The sequence below is a fragment of the Oreochromis niloticus genome, linkage group LG6 (assembly GCF_001858045.2).
Source record: "Oreochromis niloticus isolate F11D_XX linkage group LG6, O_niloticus_UMD_NMBU, whole genome shotgun sequence".
NCBI lineage: Eukaryota > Metazoa > Chordata > Actinopteri > Cichliformes > Cichlidae > Oreochromis > Oreochromis niloticus.
Genome location: NC_031971.2, coordinates 28,411,735 through 28,425,258, shown reverse-complemented (window position 1 = coordinate 28,425,258; position 13,524 = coordinate 28,411,735). Strand labels below are relative to the sequence as shown.

General features: G+C 38.4%; 1 protein-coding gene across 3 annotated transcripts in view; it reads right to left on the bottom strand.

Annotated features, from left to right (window-relative positions):
* Nucleotides 1-3,960: 3,960 nt before the first annotated feature.
* The window catches only part of prkcaa (protein kinase C, alpha, a), a 130,455-nt gene continuing 120,891 nt past the window's right edge, over nt 3,961-13,524 (bottom strand). For all 3 annotated transcript variants that reach the window (XM_025907858.1, XM_019359705.2, XM_019359706.2), the window contains one exon: nt 3,961-9,576. In XM_025907858.1, the coding sequence (XP_025763643.1) occupies nt 9,412-9,576 (165 nt within the window). In that variant the 3' untranslated portion in view covers nt 3,961-9,411. The remainder of the gene's footprint in view (nt 9,577-13,524) is intronic.

Here is a 13,524-nt window from a genome sequence, read left to right as displayed (position 1 = left end):
ATTTCAGCGGATATTGTTTTAATATGAAGCAGCAGCACAAAAATCAAACACTGCTGTAGGATTTACCACAATGTTATGCATAAAATAAAGAAACGACCTGTTTTGCAAGTATCTTTGTGACTCTGTGGTCTACCGTATGATCAATCTAATCCTTTTTGCACACTGAAAATATCTTTATAAGCCTGTTGAGTTATATTTGTTGCAAATTCTGCTGCCGTCTTTGCCATTTCTTGAAAAATACATGTTTAATATGACATTTTGTTTACCTGGATACGCCCAAAACAGCTTGTACCTTGTGTAAAGAATGCTCTCTCTGGATCACAATGACTTTCATGAGAGATATGTTTAAGGTATCTTGACAGATTATAGGCCAGCAAGTCACTTACAACAATGTTAAGGGTTCAGTTCAATTTAGTTCAGTTCAATTCAATTTTATTTATATACAGCGCCAAATCACAAAAGGTAGACCCTACAATAATACATACAGAGAAAAACCCAACAATCATATAATCCCCTATGAGCAAGCATTTTGGCGTCAGTGGGAAGGAAAAACTCCCTTTTAATGGGAAGAAACCTCCGACAGAACCAGGCTCAGGGAAGGGCCAAAGATCAAGGGTGCCACCACTCTGTATTTAATTATTAAATTATGAGTTATTATTAATCTCTGACCCTCATCCACAGCACCTCTTTTGTCCTCCTGCCAACCCAAACCAGCGCCGGCAGATGAGCCTGGTCCCACTCGAGGTTTTTCTGTTAAACAGGAGTTTTTCCTTCCCACTGTCGCCAAAGTGCTTGCTCATAGGGGGTCTCATAGGATTGTTGGGACTTCTCTGTAGGGTCTTTACAATGCAATATTAACTTACCAACTAATAAAACTGAGTTGAATTAAATTAATTAAATGAGCAACCCTTCCAAACATATTCCAGTTAGAGGTTGGGCTTGCAGATGCTGCCAGAACAACACCATCAGCCTTTTTTATTAAATGTATAAGTTATAAGTATAAGCTGAATGTATGTATATTGAATGTATAAGCTGAGTTAGCATCATTCTTCCAAAAGATATTACTGGAATTTACATTTCGGTTTATTTGTTTGTTTGATTTTGATGAAGAATACTAAAACATCTGTACAACATCATCCATATGGGTAACTGAGTTTATATCCAATGCTTGTAATGGCCATCATGTTCATCAAACCACCAGGCAAAATTCAAAATTATATTCCTTCAGCATAGCTTGCTACCAGCTTTTAATAGCTGTACTCAGAACTAAATGACTGAGTGAGAGTGAGTGGGAACATTTGTGTGTCCTCGTTGTTTTCCCATATCTGACCTTAACATTTCCATTAAGACGCAAACATTTTTTAAAATTTTGCATGTTGCGTCTTAAAAAAGAGCCTTCAACAGGCTTTAATTCTTTTTCATTTCCATTCATCTATGTAACATCTGTTTCTACTTGTACTTGAAAACAGATGCACTGTATAGTCTGTGCACGTGTTTCCACATGAGATTAGGAGCTTTGTGTGATTGCTTCAATCGATTAAAAATAATTCAAAAAGTATGAAACTTATTCAATGTACTCATGAAGCTTATTCAGTAATAATTTTTAATGTGATAGTGTAGCGAAGCACTAATCTGTTGGGTTCTTTTAAGACTGAATTTAGCACTAAAATGCCTCTATACATGGATATGCATACAGTCATATACAAGCATGCTAATCACTGCCAGATGACTAACAACCACAACTGATCACAGGAGTGAACAATGAGCTGTCATCAGCTGCGCTCTGACTCGGCCTTGTACATAACCACTCTCTGGCTCTACCGGAAGCCAGACAGGCCCCTTCTCTTTCTATTTTCCATTTCTTCTTGTTCAATAAGGCTATCTCACTTGTCTCATCATTACAGTGCATAATTTCTTTTTTTTTCTTCTGCTTTTAAACAGAATCCGAATTCAGAAATGCTCAGCATCGCCCTTTTTCATTCATTCTTCATTTTTTATGTATGTAAAGCAAACATAAATCAGCCAGCTTCTGTAATGCACTCTTTCTTAGTCATTAATCAGGCAGTAATAGTAATGTATCTGCTTTACTTAAGGCTAGAGCAATTCTCATAAAAACTATGACAGTATATCATTTACAGTAGCTCTAGAACTTTCATAACAGGTTAAGTTATTCTGATGTGTGTGTGTGTGTGTGTGTGTGTGTGTGTGTGTGTAAAATAGAGAATGAGAGAAACCAATAGACTGAAACATAACAAAAGTTCACACACCAGCTGGGTCCAACGCTAAACATACTGCAGGACTTTTTCTAATCAGATGGCAGCTAGGCATTGTCTCAAAACCCTGCATGCCCAAACAATATTGTCCTTTTCTCTATTACAACCCAGGACAGAATAAATAAATACAATTTTGATTCATTTAATAGACTTTAAGTCATATTAAAGAAAAGAAAATGAAATGATTCCCTTTCAGACTTACGTTGTCATATTTAGGTCAAATTTGCAGTGTGATGGGCTCAACAATGAGATTCAAGAGCTGTAGAGCAAGGATTGAAAACTGAATAAAACCAGCCTCAGTTTGTTGTAAAATCCTGGCAAGCCTCTTCTTATTACTCTAAGCCACCACTTAGGACACTGGCTGCCTGCCAGCAACGAGCTATAGTAATTATGGGCTCTGATTAAGAAAAATTTCAGTAAGATGGATGAAAGCTATCAAGTGGGTTGAGAATAATATGAGCTCAAGTTTTGCGACTAACAAGACAAAGGATTCTCCTCTGTCTTGGTCAAGGTTGAAAGAAATTAGTGGAAAACTGTTCAGGGATCAATACTATAATGGAGGCAGCAGTAAGAAATGCTTGCAACCTGTTTTCACTTGTCTTTGTTTCTTTCTAAGACTAATTAGATTAGCTCACAATGACCACTGAGATGGTTACTCTCTTTTGTTTTGCTGCTTTCTTTAAATTGGCACAAGGTGCATGTCAAATGTTACATTTTGTTTAGACTACACTAAAGAGGCATGTCAAGCTTACTTTGTCACGTCAAACTAGAGAAAATATGCTAGTGTGTGAGAAACAACAAATATGACATCACACTCTATAACAGTAAGCACTATGGATGCTGGCGTGTTTCATGAAAACAAAAATCTGATATTCTGACAGGTATTTGATTAGGTGGCAATCATGCTATGCTTCTGAAATGTCAGGGTAGTCCTCAAACATGCTAATGGACTCTACATAAATCCCTTTCTGGTTGAAAAGTAAAGCCCCAGGTGCAACAAAAACCTAATCTGCACCACATCTAAAGATCGTGCGGTGTCCCTCAGCTGTGGCACATGCCTGTAATGCTCTTCAGTCTAAGTCACTCCTGATTACCCATGACAGCAGTGACTACCACACTATGTCTTCCATCAATAACAACCCTCTTCCTTCATCCGGACTTCAGCTCAATAAAGTCACATGTCCTCCATCTGTGCAGAATATAATCATCCTAATACATTTCAAGCTAAATGGATGAATGCAGGTAAAAATTCAGAAATATGTATTGCAGCACATTAGATGTCGGACTTATTATATTAATTTTTTGCCAACTTAATGGCCAAATAAAACACATAGAAATAATTAAATTAATCACAGCCTTTCATTGCAGGACACACACACACACACACACACACACACACACAAAGAAGATACAAATCTAAAAGTAAAATTAAACCACAGACTCACCACCAACACTCAGTATCAATTGGTCAGTATCAATTTTATGTGTGTGTGTGTGTGCATGTGTGTGTGACACGTCATGTGACACCAATGACACATTGCTCAAAATAGACTAACATGCTTGTGTTCCAGCTGAGGAGAAACATAAACTAAACCCCAGCAATACATTGTATTTTGAAATAATACACAGTTCATGCAAAGTTTGAAAGAAGCCAGTAACAAAAACATTCACTTGTGTAAGTATGGACCTCATTTTGCTTTTTTTATTTGCATTATCATACATTAGGTACAAATGACACAATCAATTACAAGGTAAGTAGCTCAGACTCATTTTAAAGGTTTCAGGCTGACAAGGGAAAAAATAACAAACATACACCATTTGCAAAATACAATATGTTCTTTCTTTTACAGTCTATGTAGATATCTAATTTAAGTCATTTATGTACAGGACAGGGGGGTTCAGAGTTTATAACTGAACAGAGGAAAGTGGGAGAACTGGTTACACTGTGGATTAAGATATAAGGCATTCTTGCACATCACTGATCTTATGCTCTGTTTGGCCAAGAGGACAGTTTACTTTAAACTCTCTTAATTCACAGCGAGCAGGAAACAGCAGAGTGATGACTAACTACAAAGAAGACGTCATACCAGATTCATCCACAGAAAAGGACAGACAGAAGGACTAATTAAAATCTATAAATTTAAATAAAATCTTGAAACCACAGCTGTATGACCATATCTTTAAACCTAACCCTAACTAAATTCAAAAAGTTGAGGACATGTAAAAAATGTAAAAGAACAAATAATTTTGGCTAATTTCTTTCCTGTGGTGCATTAGTCAAACCCAGAGAAACCTGAAAGGTCTTGGGCTGATGCCGTCTCTGTTGAGTCAATTGCGTGAACTAGAAACTAGAGACCAACTTGTGATGGGATCAAACCAGCTGCAGCACCAAGGAGTTGTAGGATTAGCCCCATAGAGGAAAATATTGTGTTTATACACCAAATATGACGCTTCATATGGTGATTAACAAATACATATACAATACAAAAGACTGTTTGATAGGGCCGTGATAACAGACGGGGTCCATGGGCCTCTTGCACCCCTACTCCCAATCTTTTTTTGAGAACTCATGGTTTAGACCACAACTGCGTTTGATCCCAACTACACACCTGTAAAGTTGTGATGTTACTGTGTTGACCTGCTGTTGTGGTAGTTCCCACTACAGTAGGTGTCTCCAGGACCACATTTAGTCTTGATGACACACGCAGACTCACAAAGTGATACAATAACCACTACCCTAGGATTTAAAAGGTGGGGGATACTATCAATGAGGAAATGGATTTACATGGCCCAGGCACTGAGGAAGGAACTACAGATTGATTCAAAGAGAGGACAAAGGAGGGATGGTTCAATATGATGAGGCACGGGAGTTGTTCTTCAAAACGAGCAATTATCATCTCTCCTGTCATTCATTTCGCTTAACCCAATTCATCACCTGTTCATTCTTTCTTCACTCATCCATCAACAAGAGTCATCTTTTGATATTTTTGATACAGAATATTAATTAATTCGCCATGTTGTACAGTCATAAATAGGCACAGGGAGGTAAATGTAGGAGACACGCAAGGATGAATCCAGTTTTAAAGGTTATTGTGACAGTGACAAAAAAACTTTAAAATTACATTCATGTGAATTATTATTATTATTTTTATTAATTACCTAGTTTGAAAACACATTTAACATTAAGATCTGAGACGCTGAGTTGTGATATGAAGTAAAAATGGAAAAGAGACTTCAGGTTAGGGCGTGGTAGACAAAGAGTAAAAAGAATATGTACAGTATAGGTGTACAAGCTGGGAAAGGCACACAAGGGAGGAATAATCTTTATGCCCACACCGACTGTGACTTGACATTTTGAAAACACAGCAAGTCAACAGAGATTCTATTAAAGGGATGAAGCTAGGCTATTAAGTCAGCACTTGTCACATACAGAGGTGCAAGTTAGGTTTAGACAAGGGCAAGACTGCTGCTGAGCAAACTCTGAGTATGTACAAGGAATATTTTCTCTCATTTCTCTGTAATTCACTGTGAATATCAAACGCTCTACCAAATGAAATGTTCTGCCCAAAGGGAACAACGTGCAGGATAAGTTGATTATCAAACCGACTGGCATTGTCAAGTGTACTGACACAATGTGCACTGGTATACTCGTGTTAGCATGCTACTGTAATGTGGCCAACTGACTGTATAGCAAGCAGCGTATGCCTTTAGAAGCTGCCAAACAAAGTTGTTTTGGTGACCGCAGCTAGTGCGACGCTGCAATTTTCAAATTCCGGTGTTTTCCAGGTTTGGCACATGCAAATGTCCGTATAAGATGGGAAACAAACCAGGAGAGATCGGACCAAAATATTGACAAAATATTATGTTCAGTTACATTCAAACAATATCTATCCTATCTATATCAGTTAGATATAAGCTTTGCAGTATGATATTGAGATACATCCTTTGAAACATTCCTGAATTGTGCAGATGCCAGAGAAATAAAACTGACAACAAAAAATGAGCGCAAAAAAACAAAAAGGAAAAAAAAGCAACAACAACACAACATTAAGATTATAATAAACATACATGAGACACTAGAGAGCGCGTGGTCCCACTGATCTACCAATTATCAGAGCGTCTAAGCCAAAACTCACCAAAGATCTGGACTCTGTGTTCCAAATTCTCTTAGGTAAAGGCAAAAGGAGCATGGGGACATGAAGTGTATACGCGTGCATATATATATCTATACAATATATATGCAGTATATCAAGCTTCTACAGAAGACAGCACTGATCTAAGCCCTGTGACAGCGACTAGGTCTCATGAAAGAATTTAAAAAGCAGTTTAAGTCTATCTGCTATTACTAGATGTATTTACATTTATAATAAATGTCTATTCTATAGCATTCAAATCCTGTGATCTGCATTCTTTTGGCAAATCACTGTTGTTCTTGTAGCTTGTTTTCACAATTACCAATCTATCTGCACTGTCTTGACTGAGACGGCTGGCTAGTTTTCTCAGTTAAGCAGCGATAATAATCGGCAGGGATGTGTAACGGCCCACCTTAAATCTGGTTTTAGGTGAAATTGTCTTTTGACCAGTTATTTAAACAGCAACCACAGTAACAGATGGTCGAATTCTCTGACTGCAAAGGAAAGGTTTTTTAGTGCGTCCTTGCTTCCTTTCTTATCTACTTTGGCATATAATATACTAGAGAATCCTTTACTAAAGAAATCTTAAAAGCTAACAATCAACATTGCTGCTAAGGGATGCAGACCACTTGCAAATCACTGCTGTGTTGTCCATAAACCTCCTAATACAATTATGTGTTTTGGGATTTCAACAATATGTTAAATCTATAGGATTGAATAAATCCAACCTTGGTAATGAAGTAACACCTTTTACTGGTTTATCCACATTTATACAGCCTACATACTTCAGATGTGGTCTCTCTAAGATGAACTGCTAGTGGAGTTTTGGAACATTGTGGTTGCATCCAGGTCAGCAGCCTGCAAGTAGGGGTCACATTCTCCTAGCACCACTGTTGTTTCTCTTAAGTCCCTACAGATTATCCTTAACCTTTTTTCCTGACTTTATGACATTTTCGATTGAGGTAAAGGAAAAGGTGTAAAAGAAGAGAAAGGAGCGAGTTGTTTTTACTATCTAATCTTTTGACTGTTTAACACTCAAAAGGCAAGACCTACAAACAAGCTGAATGTGGGTTTGTTTGGAGCTGTGTGGGCGAATTGAGATGGAAATAGTGCATTTTTGAGAAAAAAAAAAATACAGTTTGTACTAAACAGCGCATACAGAATCAGAGCAAGCAGGAGCAGTTTGAGACATTACTACTAACATTTTGACAACTTGTTCCAGAGTGAAGTGCTATCAGAAGGATTTTTTTTAGCCAGCATATAGTTAAGCTAATCACGGTCACCATTCTTTAAGAAACCAGTAAAAACATTAAAGATTATAAGGAGTGGATCTTACTGTAAACCACGATTTTGATTACTGTGACATTGTTATTCTTTGGAGTTTCGTACTTTTTTAGCATGCAGCATTTACCATAACGTATCACGTGCATGAATGATGCCTACCAACAGCATGCAGATACGAAGGGACGGTCAACAGCCAGACGTGTATCCAATCAACACACAATTTGCAGTCAAAATCGCTCGAAATTATCTTTTTAAAAAAGAAGAATTTTATATAATTCAGACAAAGAGTAGAAGAAATGTTTCACAACTTTCTAAATGTGGACTCTGTTAAAGAAACTGTTACAGTGCTGATCTGTACTGGGCTTTTAACATACAAGTATTGGCTTATCTAATTGATGTAATAAAAGCACATTCAGGTGTTGGTATAAAACTGTAACTTGCTATACTTTCTTTTCCTTTTTTAAAGAACTTGCAATTATTTACAGATGAGATACACACCAGTTTTAGGTACATTAAAATATTATTCTGCTATAATGGAAAAATACGGTATGAGAGTAAGATCAAACCTGTAAAAACAGTAAAAAAAAACAAAAACAAAACAAAAACTGATTTAACTAATAATGGCTACCTAGACTCCAAATGAAAGACATGTTTGTTCTCATTACAGCAACACAATGTGAAAGGATTTCAAATGTGGTACCAAATTTTTGTATCGAATTTCAGTGTTTTATCAGCTTTTGAGCTGCTGACACCGTATTCAATAAAATATTTTATGGTTAATGCACACTGATACAAAATGTCAGTGTTCAGCAATTGAAAGTTTCTTTACAGTCTCTGTTACAACATTTAAGACCAATGTGAAGCTCTGTGGCTGTAGCATGGGACAAAACAGTGATTAACTCTAAAAAGTGTTAGACTATGACAAACTGTAAACTGTTTGATTTCAAGGTAGGTTAATAAGACTGCCACTGTTAAACTTGTGTGTCCATACTGTCCACAAAATCATTGACAAGGAAAGTATACAAGCTGAACCTTAATAAGGACAAGGGATTGGGAGCTTACACTATTATTGTGTCACAATCAGGTCAAAGTGGCTGATAATAGTAAAGCCAAGTGAACTTGTTGCCAAAATGATGCAACACTTTGATACCTATGAGTTTACAGGCTGCATATGTTTTAGAACCTCACCGTTAATCCTTCAGTTGGCTTGCTACACACACACTGGAAGTTGAGACTGGCTAGAATCAATTAGTAAAAACATTTCATGTTACACCACCACCATGAAATCAAAGGAGAAAAAAACTGTAAACATTATACAGGAAACATTGAACAACAAGGTGCTGTTTAAACGCCTGCACCGCCTCTCCTTCATATTTGGCTATAGCATCTACACTGCCTAACGAGTGCTTCTCAGGTTATCGCATAATATCCATACTGTGATTATCCAAGTAGATACAATTTACAACCTGCCAATTATTTCTGTAGAATATAACTTTAGTCCATTGAGATTTATAAGCAGAGAAATACATTTCTTAAATTGTAGACAAATACAGCCTTTCCAATCCATAATATATACTGGCAAAATGTGCATGCCCTAGAATCCTGCTTAGGAATAACACCAACACATTAGGATCGAATCGTAGTCAGATGTTAGGTGGGTGGTTGGTTTGAATGGGTAGCAATGAGCAGAAAGGTTCCTCACAGAGGTTTTCCCATCCTTCTCATTCGCTGTTGTTGAGCGACGGGTGTACAAACTGTGGGTTGATGAAAGAGAACCCTGCGAACTCGGCCTGGTCAATGTTGGCAATAACCAGCTCATCTGGCGGTGTGAGCTGGGGCTGGGTGCGTGTGAAGAACTTGTCAAAGTTCTCTGCTCCTTTGCCGCACTGTAAAAAAACAAAGAGAAAGCAGAAAAGAGGGAGCAGGTTAGACGTTAGGTGTGGAAAATGATTTGAAAAGCGCAAGTACATCGACTCTACAGGGCAGACGAGAATTTCTGGAGCACAGGCAGGAGTGTGCACACTGCATCGCTTTAAAAGGCAAGTACACAGCAATTTTGTGTAGGCAGCAGCCACTGCATTCAGCAGAATTTGTTTTTAACTACTTGGGAATTTTGCACCAAAGCGCAGGACACATTAATCATAGTCGTTGTCAAACATCATTAGTCACTACTATTGTCTTCGCCATTCATATCACAGGATAATATTGCACTAGCCTGGGTATTTTGACAATGTGCAACAGGCACCAACTACGAATACCTCCGCTTTAACCTGCCGACTAATCAAAACCCTTCTTCATTCTGCCTCATAGATATGGACAAGATCTCACACCTGACACCCCCCCCCCACACACACACGTGAACAACATCAGATTATATGCTCCACATCTTGCTCACCTGAATCACAACGCACCCATCTGAATACTGAACCAACATCGGCACAGCTGTGGAACAGCAACGCGGTTTCAAACAAACAAACTGTGAACTGATTCTATGAGAGGAAATCGTGTTAGGACCTCCAGGATAAGCCACACTCCATTTCCAAAAACTCTGAAAACCTGCTGCAATGCAGAGACCTTGTTTTGGCTTCAGCTAATTATGCTACAGAAGAAGAAAGTTATTCCTTCAACAAGAATGACAACATCATCGAGGTGCAACAAGGTCACAGAGGGGTTAATTACTATATTCATGAGTGGGGTGCAAGATGGAACGGGCGCCATCAAAAGTGTTCATGCTCGTGAGTTGAGAGGACACTCAGTAAGATCACGTCATGAGATAGATGCAGTAGTGCTTCAGAAAATTCCTCAGCAAAGGCAGAACTTGCATGTATGCAGACGTGGCTGTGCATATAATTTTGTTGCTCTTCACATCGAATGGAAAAAATAAAAACTGTTTTTAGAAGTGCAGCGTAAATATGTATATATATTTTAGTATATTTAATTACAGCGATATGACATGAGTTGCTTGTTTTTCTTCAGACAAAATTTATAATAAATGTAGGACTGAAAAACAGACGTATATCTTCCTCCAAACAAATCTGTTTTACAGTGTTCAGTGTTTTCTAGTGATGTTTCTGTGTATGCCATTCATAATTACGAGTATTCCTCTGTACTTGTCTGTTCAGGAGTGTGGCTTCCAACCACAAGCATGCCATGGTATCAAAGGCAAAGACACAGAAACGAAACAATATTTTATTTGTCATTATTAAGTCTCTACAAGGTTTGTTAAATTCAATCTCCAAGTACAGGTTTAAAATTTTGCCCTAAAGGTAATGATCAAAGCCAAGGGTGGTAGGGTGGTACAGTGGTTAGCACTGCACCTCAAACCCCAAAGGCTCATGGTTCAAACCTCCTAGTAGGCTGTTCTCCCTGTATTCATTTAGAAACTCCTGCTTTCTCCCACAATCATTGTCATACTAAATTAGCCCTATAGGGTGTGAGGGTGAATGGTTATCTCAGTGTCCAAGTTTCTCTTAACCAGCCCAGCTGGGGTTGGCTCCAGCGGGACAAGACGGTAAAAAAATCAGACAAATTGATAAATTGGATAATTTCTTAGAATAATTTAAATATAAATATTATCTTGTTTAATGAAAATAGAATATAATCATTCTATTTTCATTAAACAAGATAATATTTATATTTAAATGTCCTCAGTAAGGAAAAAGGAAAACAAAATCCTTCTCTATCCTCATTTGCTCGTCCACTCACACACAGACTTCATCTATGTGGATGCACAAATTCCCAAATACACATATGCTCATACTGTAGTAACTCAGTGAACAAGTCGATAAATGTTCATACTCGATTCACGAGTTATGACTTCTGCAGCTGACTGATAGCATAACACACTCTGCCGAACTCCATGGGACTCTAACACAGAACATGAAGAGAAAGAAAGGATGACAGCAACCACAGCGCCTTTAGTTCTGCTGTAATACAAAAACAATCAATGATGCAATAAACTGAAAAGGCTGTTTGACTAAAAGGAAAATATTTAATGAGTAAGTAAATTAAATTTGTACGTGAAAATAGTTTTTTTGGAGAGTATTTATAAGACAATAATGAAACCTGCTAAACCTTTTCAGATAAAATATGTTTATATCCAGCTACTTAGCCAAGTGGTGACATCTTAAGCTTGATTTTGTCCTCTGCTTAGCAAACTCCTCTTGGCATGCACTGACTTGTGCTTCACCCATCACTTCAAAACAGCCTAACAGACAGCAATCTCCACCATCACAGCATCTGTGCCCTCTCTGGATTGTAAATGCTATGACCACTGAACACCAGCAATTTCAGCTTGGCCAGCCACTATATAGTCTCTTCCCCTTGTTTTCAGCCCCTTTCAATCAGCTTTAATTATTAGTATCTGGGCATTTGAAGCCCACGACTGACTGTGACCTGGATTTGAAACTCTTGACTAACTGACCTTTTTCGCTGTTGTCCTATATTCCATTCACAAACAAGATAACGCTGTCTGCCTAAGTCTATGCATGCTTAAATTGACATCACTGTCACAGTGCATACAGGAAATTGCTTGTTTTTATGTGTGTGTGTTAAGGTATGTCTGTCTTTGTTTGTCAAGTAAACACACAGAAGTATGAAGGTGTAGACATTTCTATTTTTATTTTCTCTTTACTATTTTTTTTAGGAGGCTAGACAGAGCGTGCCAGGTGATGTGAACACAACATACGATGAAAACATAAGACACTGCTGTTTCTAAGAGGCGTGTGTTTGTGTGTGAGGTTTTTGATTGCGACTGTTGTCGCTGACAGGTGACATTCGCTCTAAGCCATCACCACCCTGTCAGAGTAGATAGAGGGCAAAGACGCACATCAAGATGTGACTCTGTGTGCGTGTGTGTGGTGGGGGGCCTCTGAATTTGCTGTTTCCCACACAGCGGGCACCTGATGGGTAATCGCTAGCATCCTTCAACCGCTGCGTCTCTGCTGCCCACTTGTCTTCTTCTATCCATCACTGGCAATCCATCGCTGAAGTGAAGCAGCACATTTTTAACTCTGACCTCCAACGACAATCTCCAGCACCAAGATGTTCCTTTCTAGATCACAAAACTCCTTGTGACATGAGGCTCCTGCTCTCAAGCAATACTCTAACCAGTGTGTACGTAAAGCATATGTGAGCTTTTTTCCCCCCCTTTTGTAAACAGAAACCACTGTGACAGTGGTTAGTGTTGTTTTTACCCCTCGCAGCACCGAGTGCTGAGTAAACAGTTTAGCTCCTGGCGTCAGATCATCACACTCCAACTAAAGTGATGAGAAAACACCAAATTTCGTATAGAATATAAGAAAATAAAGAACAAAACGAGAACATTACCTTTTGACCTACTGTCTTGGAAACATGGTCTTAGTGTCTTTGTAATTTTTTAGGCACACAAACACGCTCTGCTGGAAAAGCACAAGGCTGGTCTTACAACTCCTATTTTTTACTATGTGATTCAACCAACCTTTATTGGGTGAGACCAAGGCTATGATGCTGCTGATACATCCTCTCATACATAGTGACACAGTGTCCTACATGGGTTTTTGACCTACTTTCTCTCATCTTTAATTCCCTCTCTCACTGCACACATACAGACGTGCACGCCTCTGTGCCCAAGCATATTAAAAGAACACTCAGCTACTTAGGATGACAAATGAGTGCCTGCCTCCATTAAGAGTTGTGCCAAGACTGTCTCTCTCCCTTCCTCTTTTTTCTCTACCTTCAGCTCCCTGAAGCCAGCGGCCTGGGAAGCACTCTGTTCTCATCGTCTTCCTAACATTATGTTTTCTTTGTTGGGTTGCTAGTTTGTCAACATCAACGAACCACTTAAGGGAGGACAT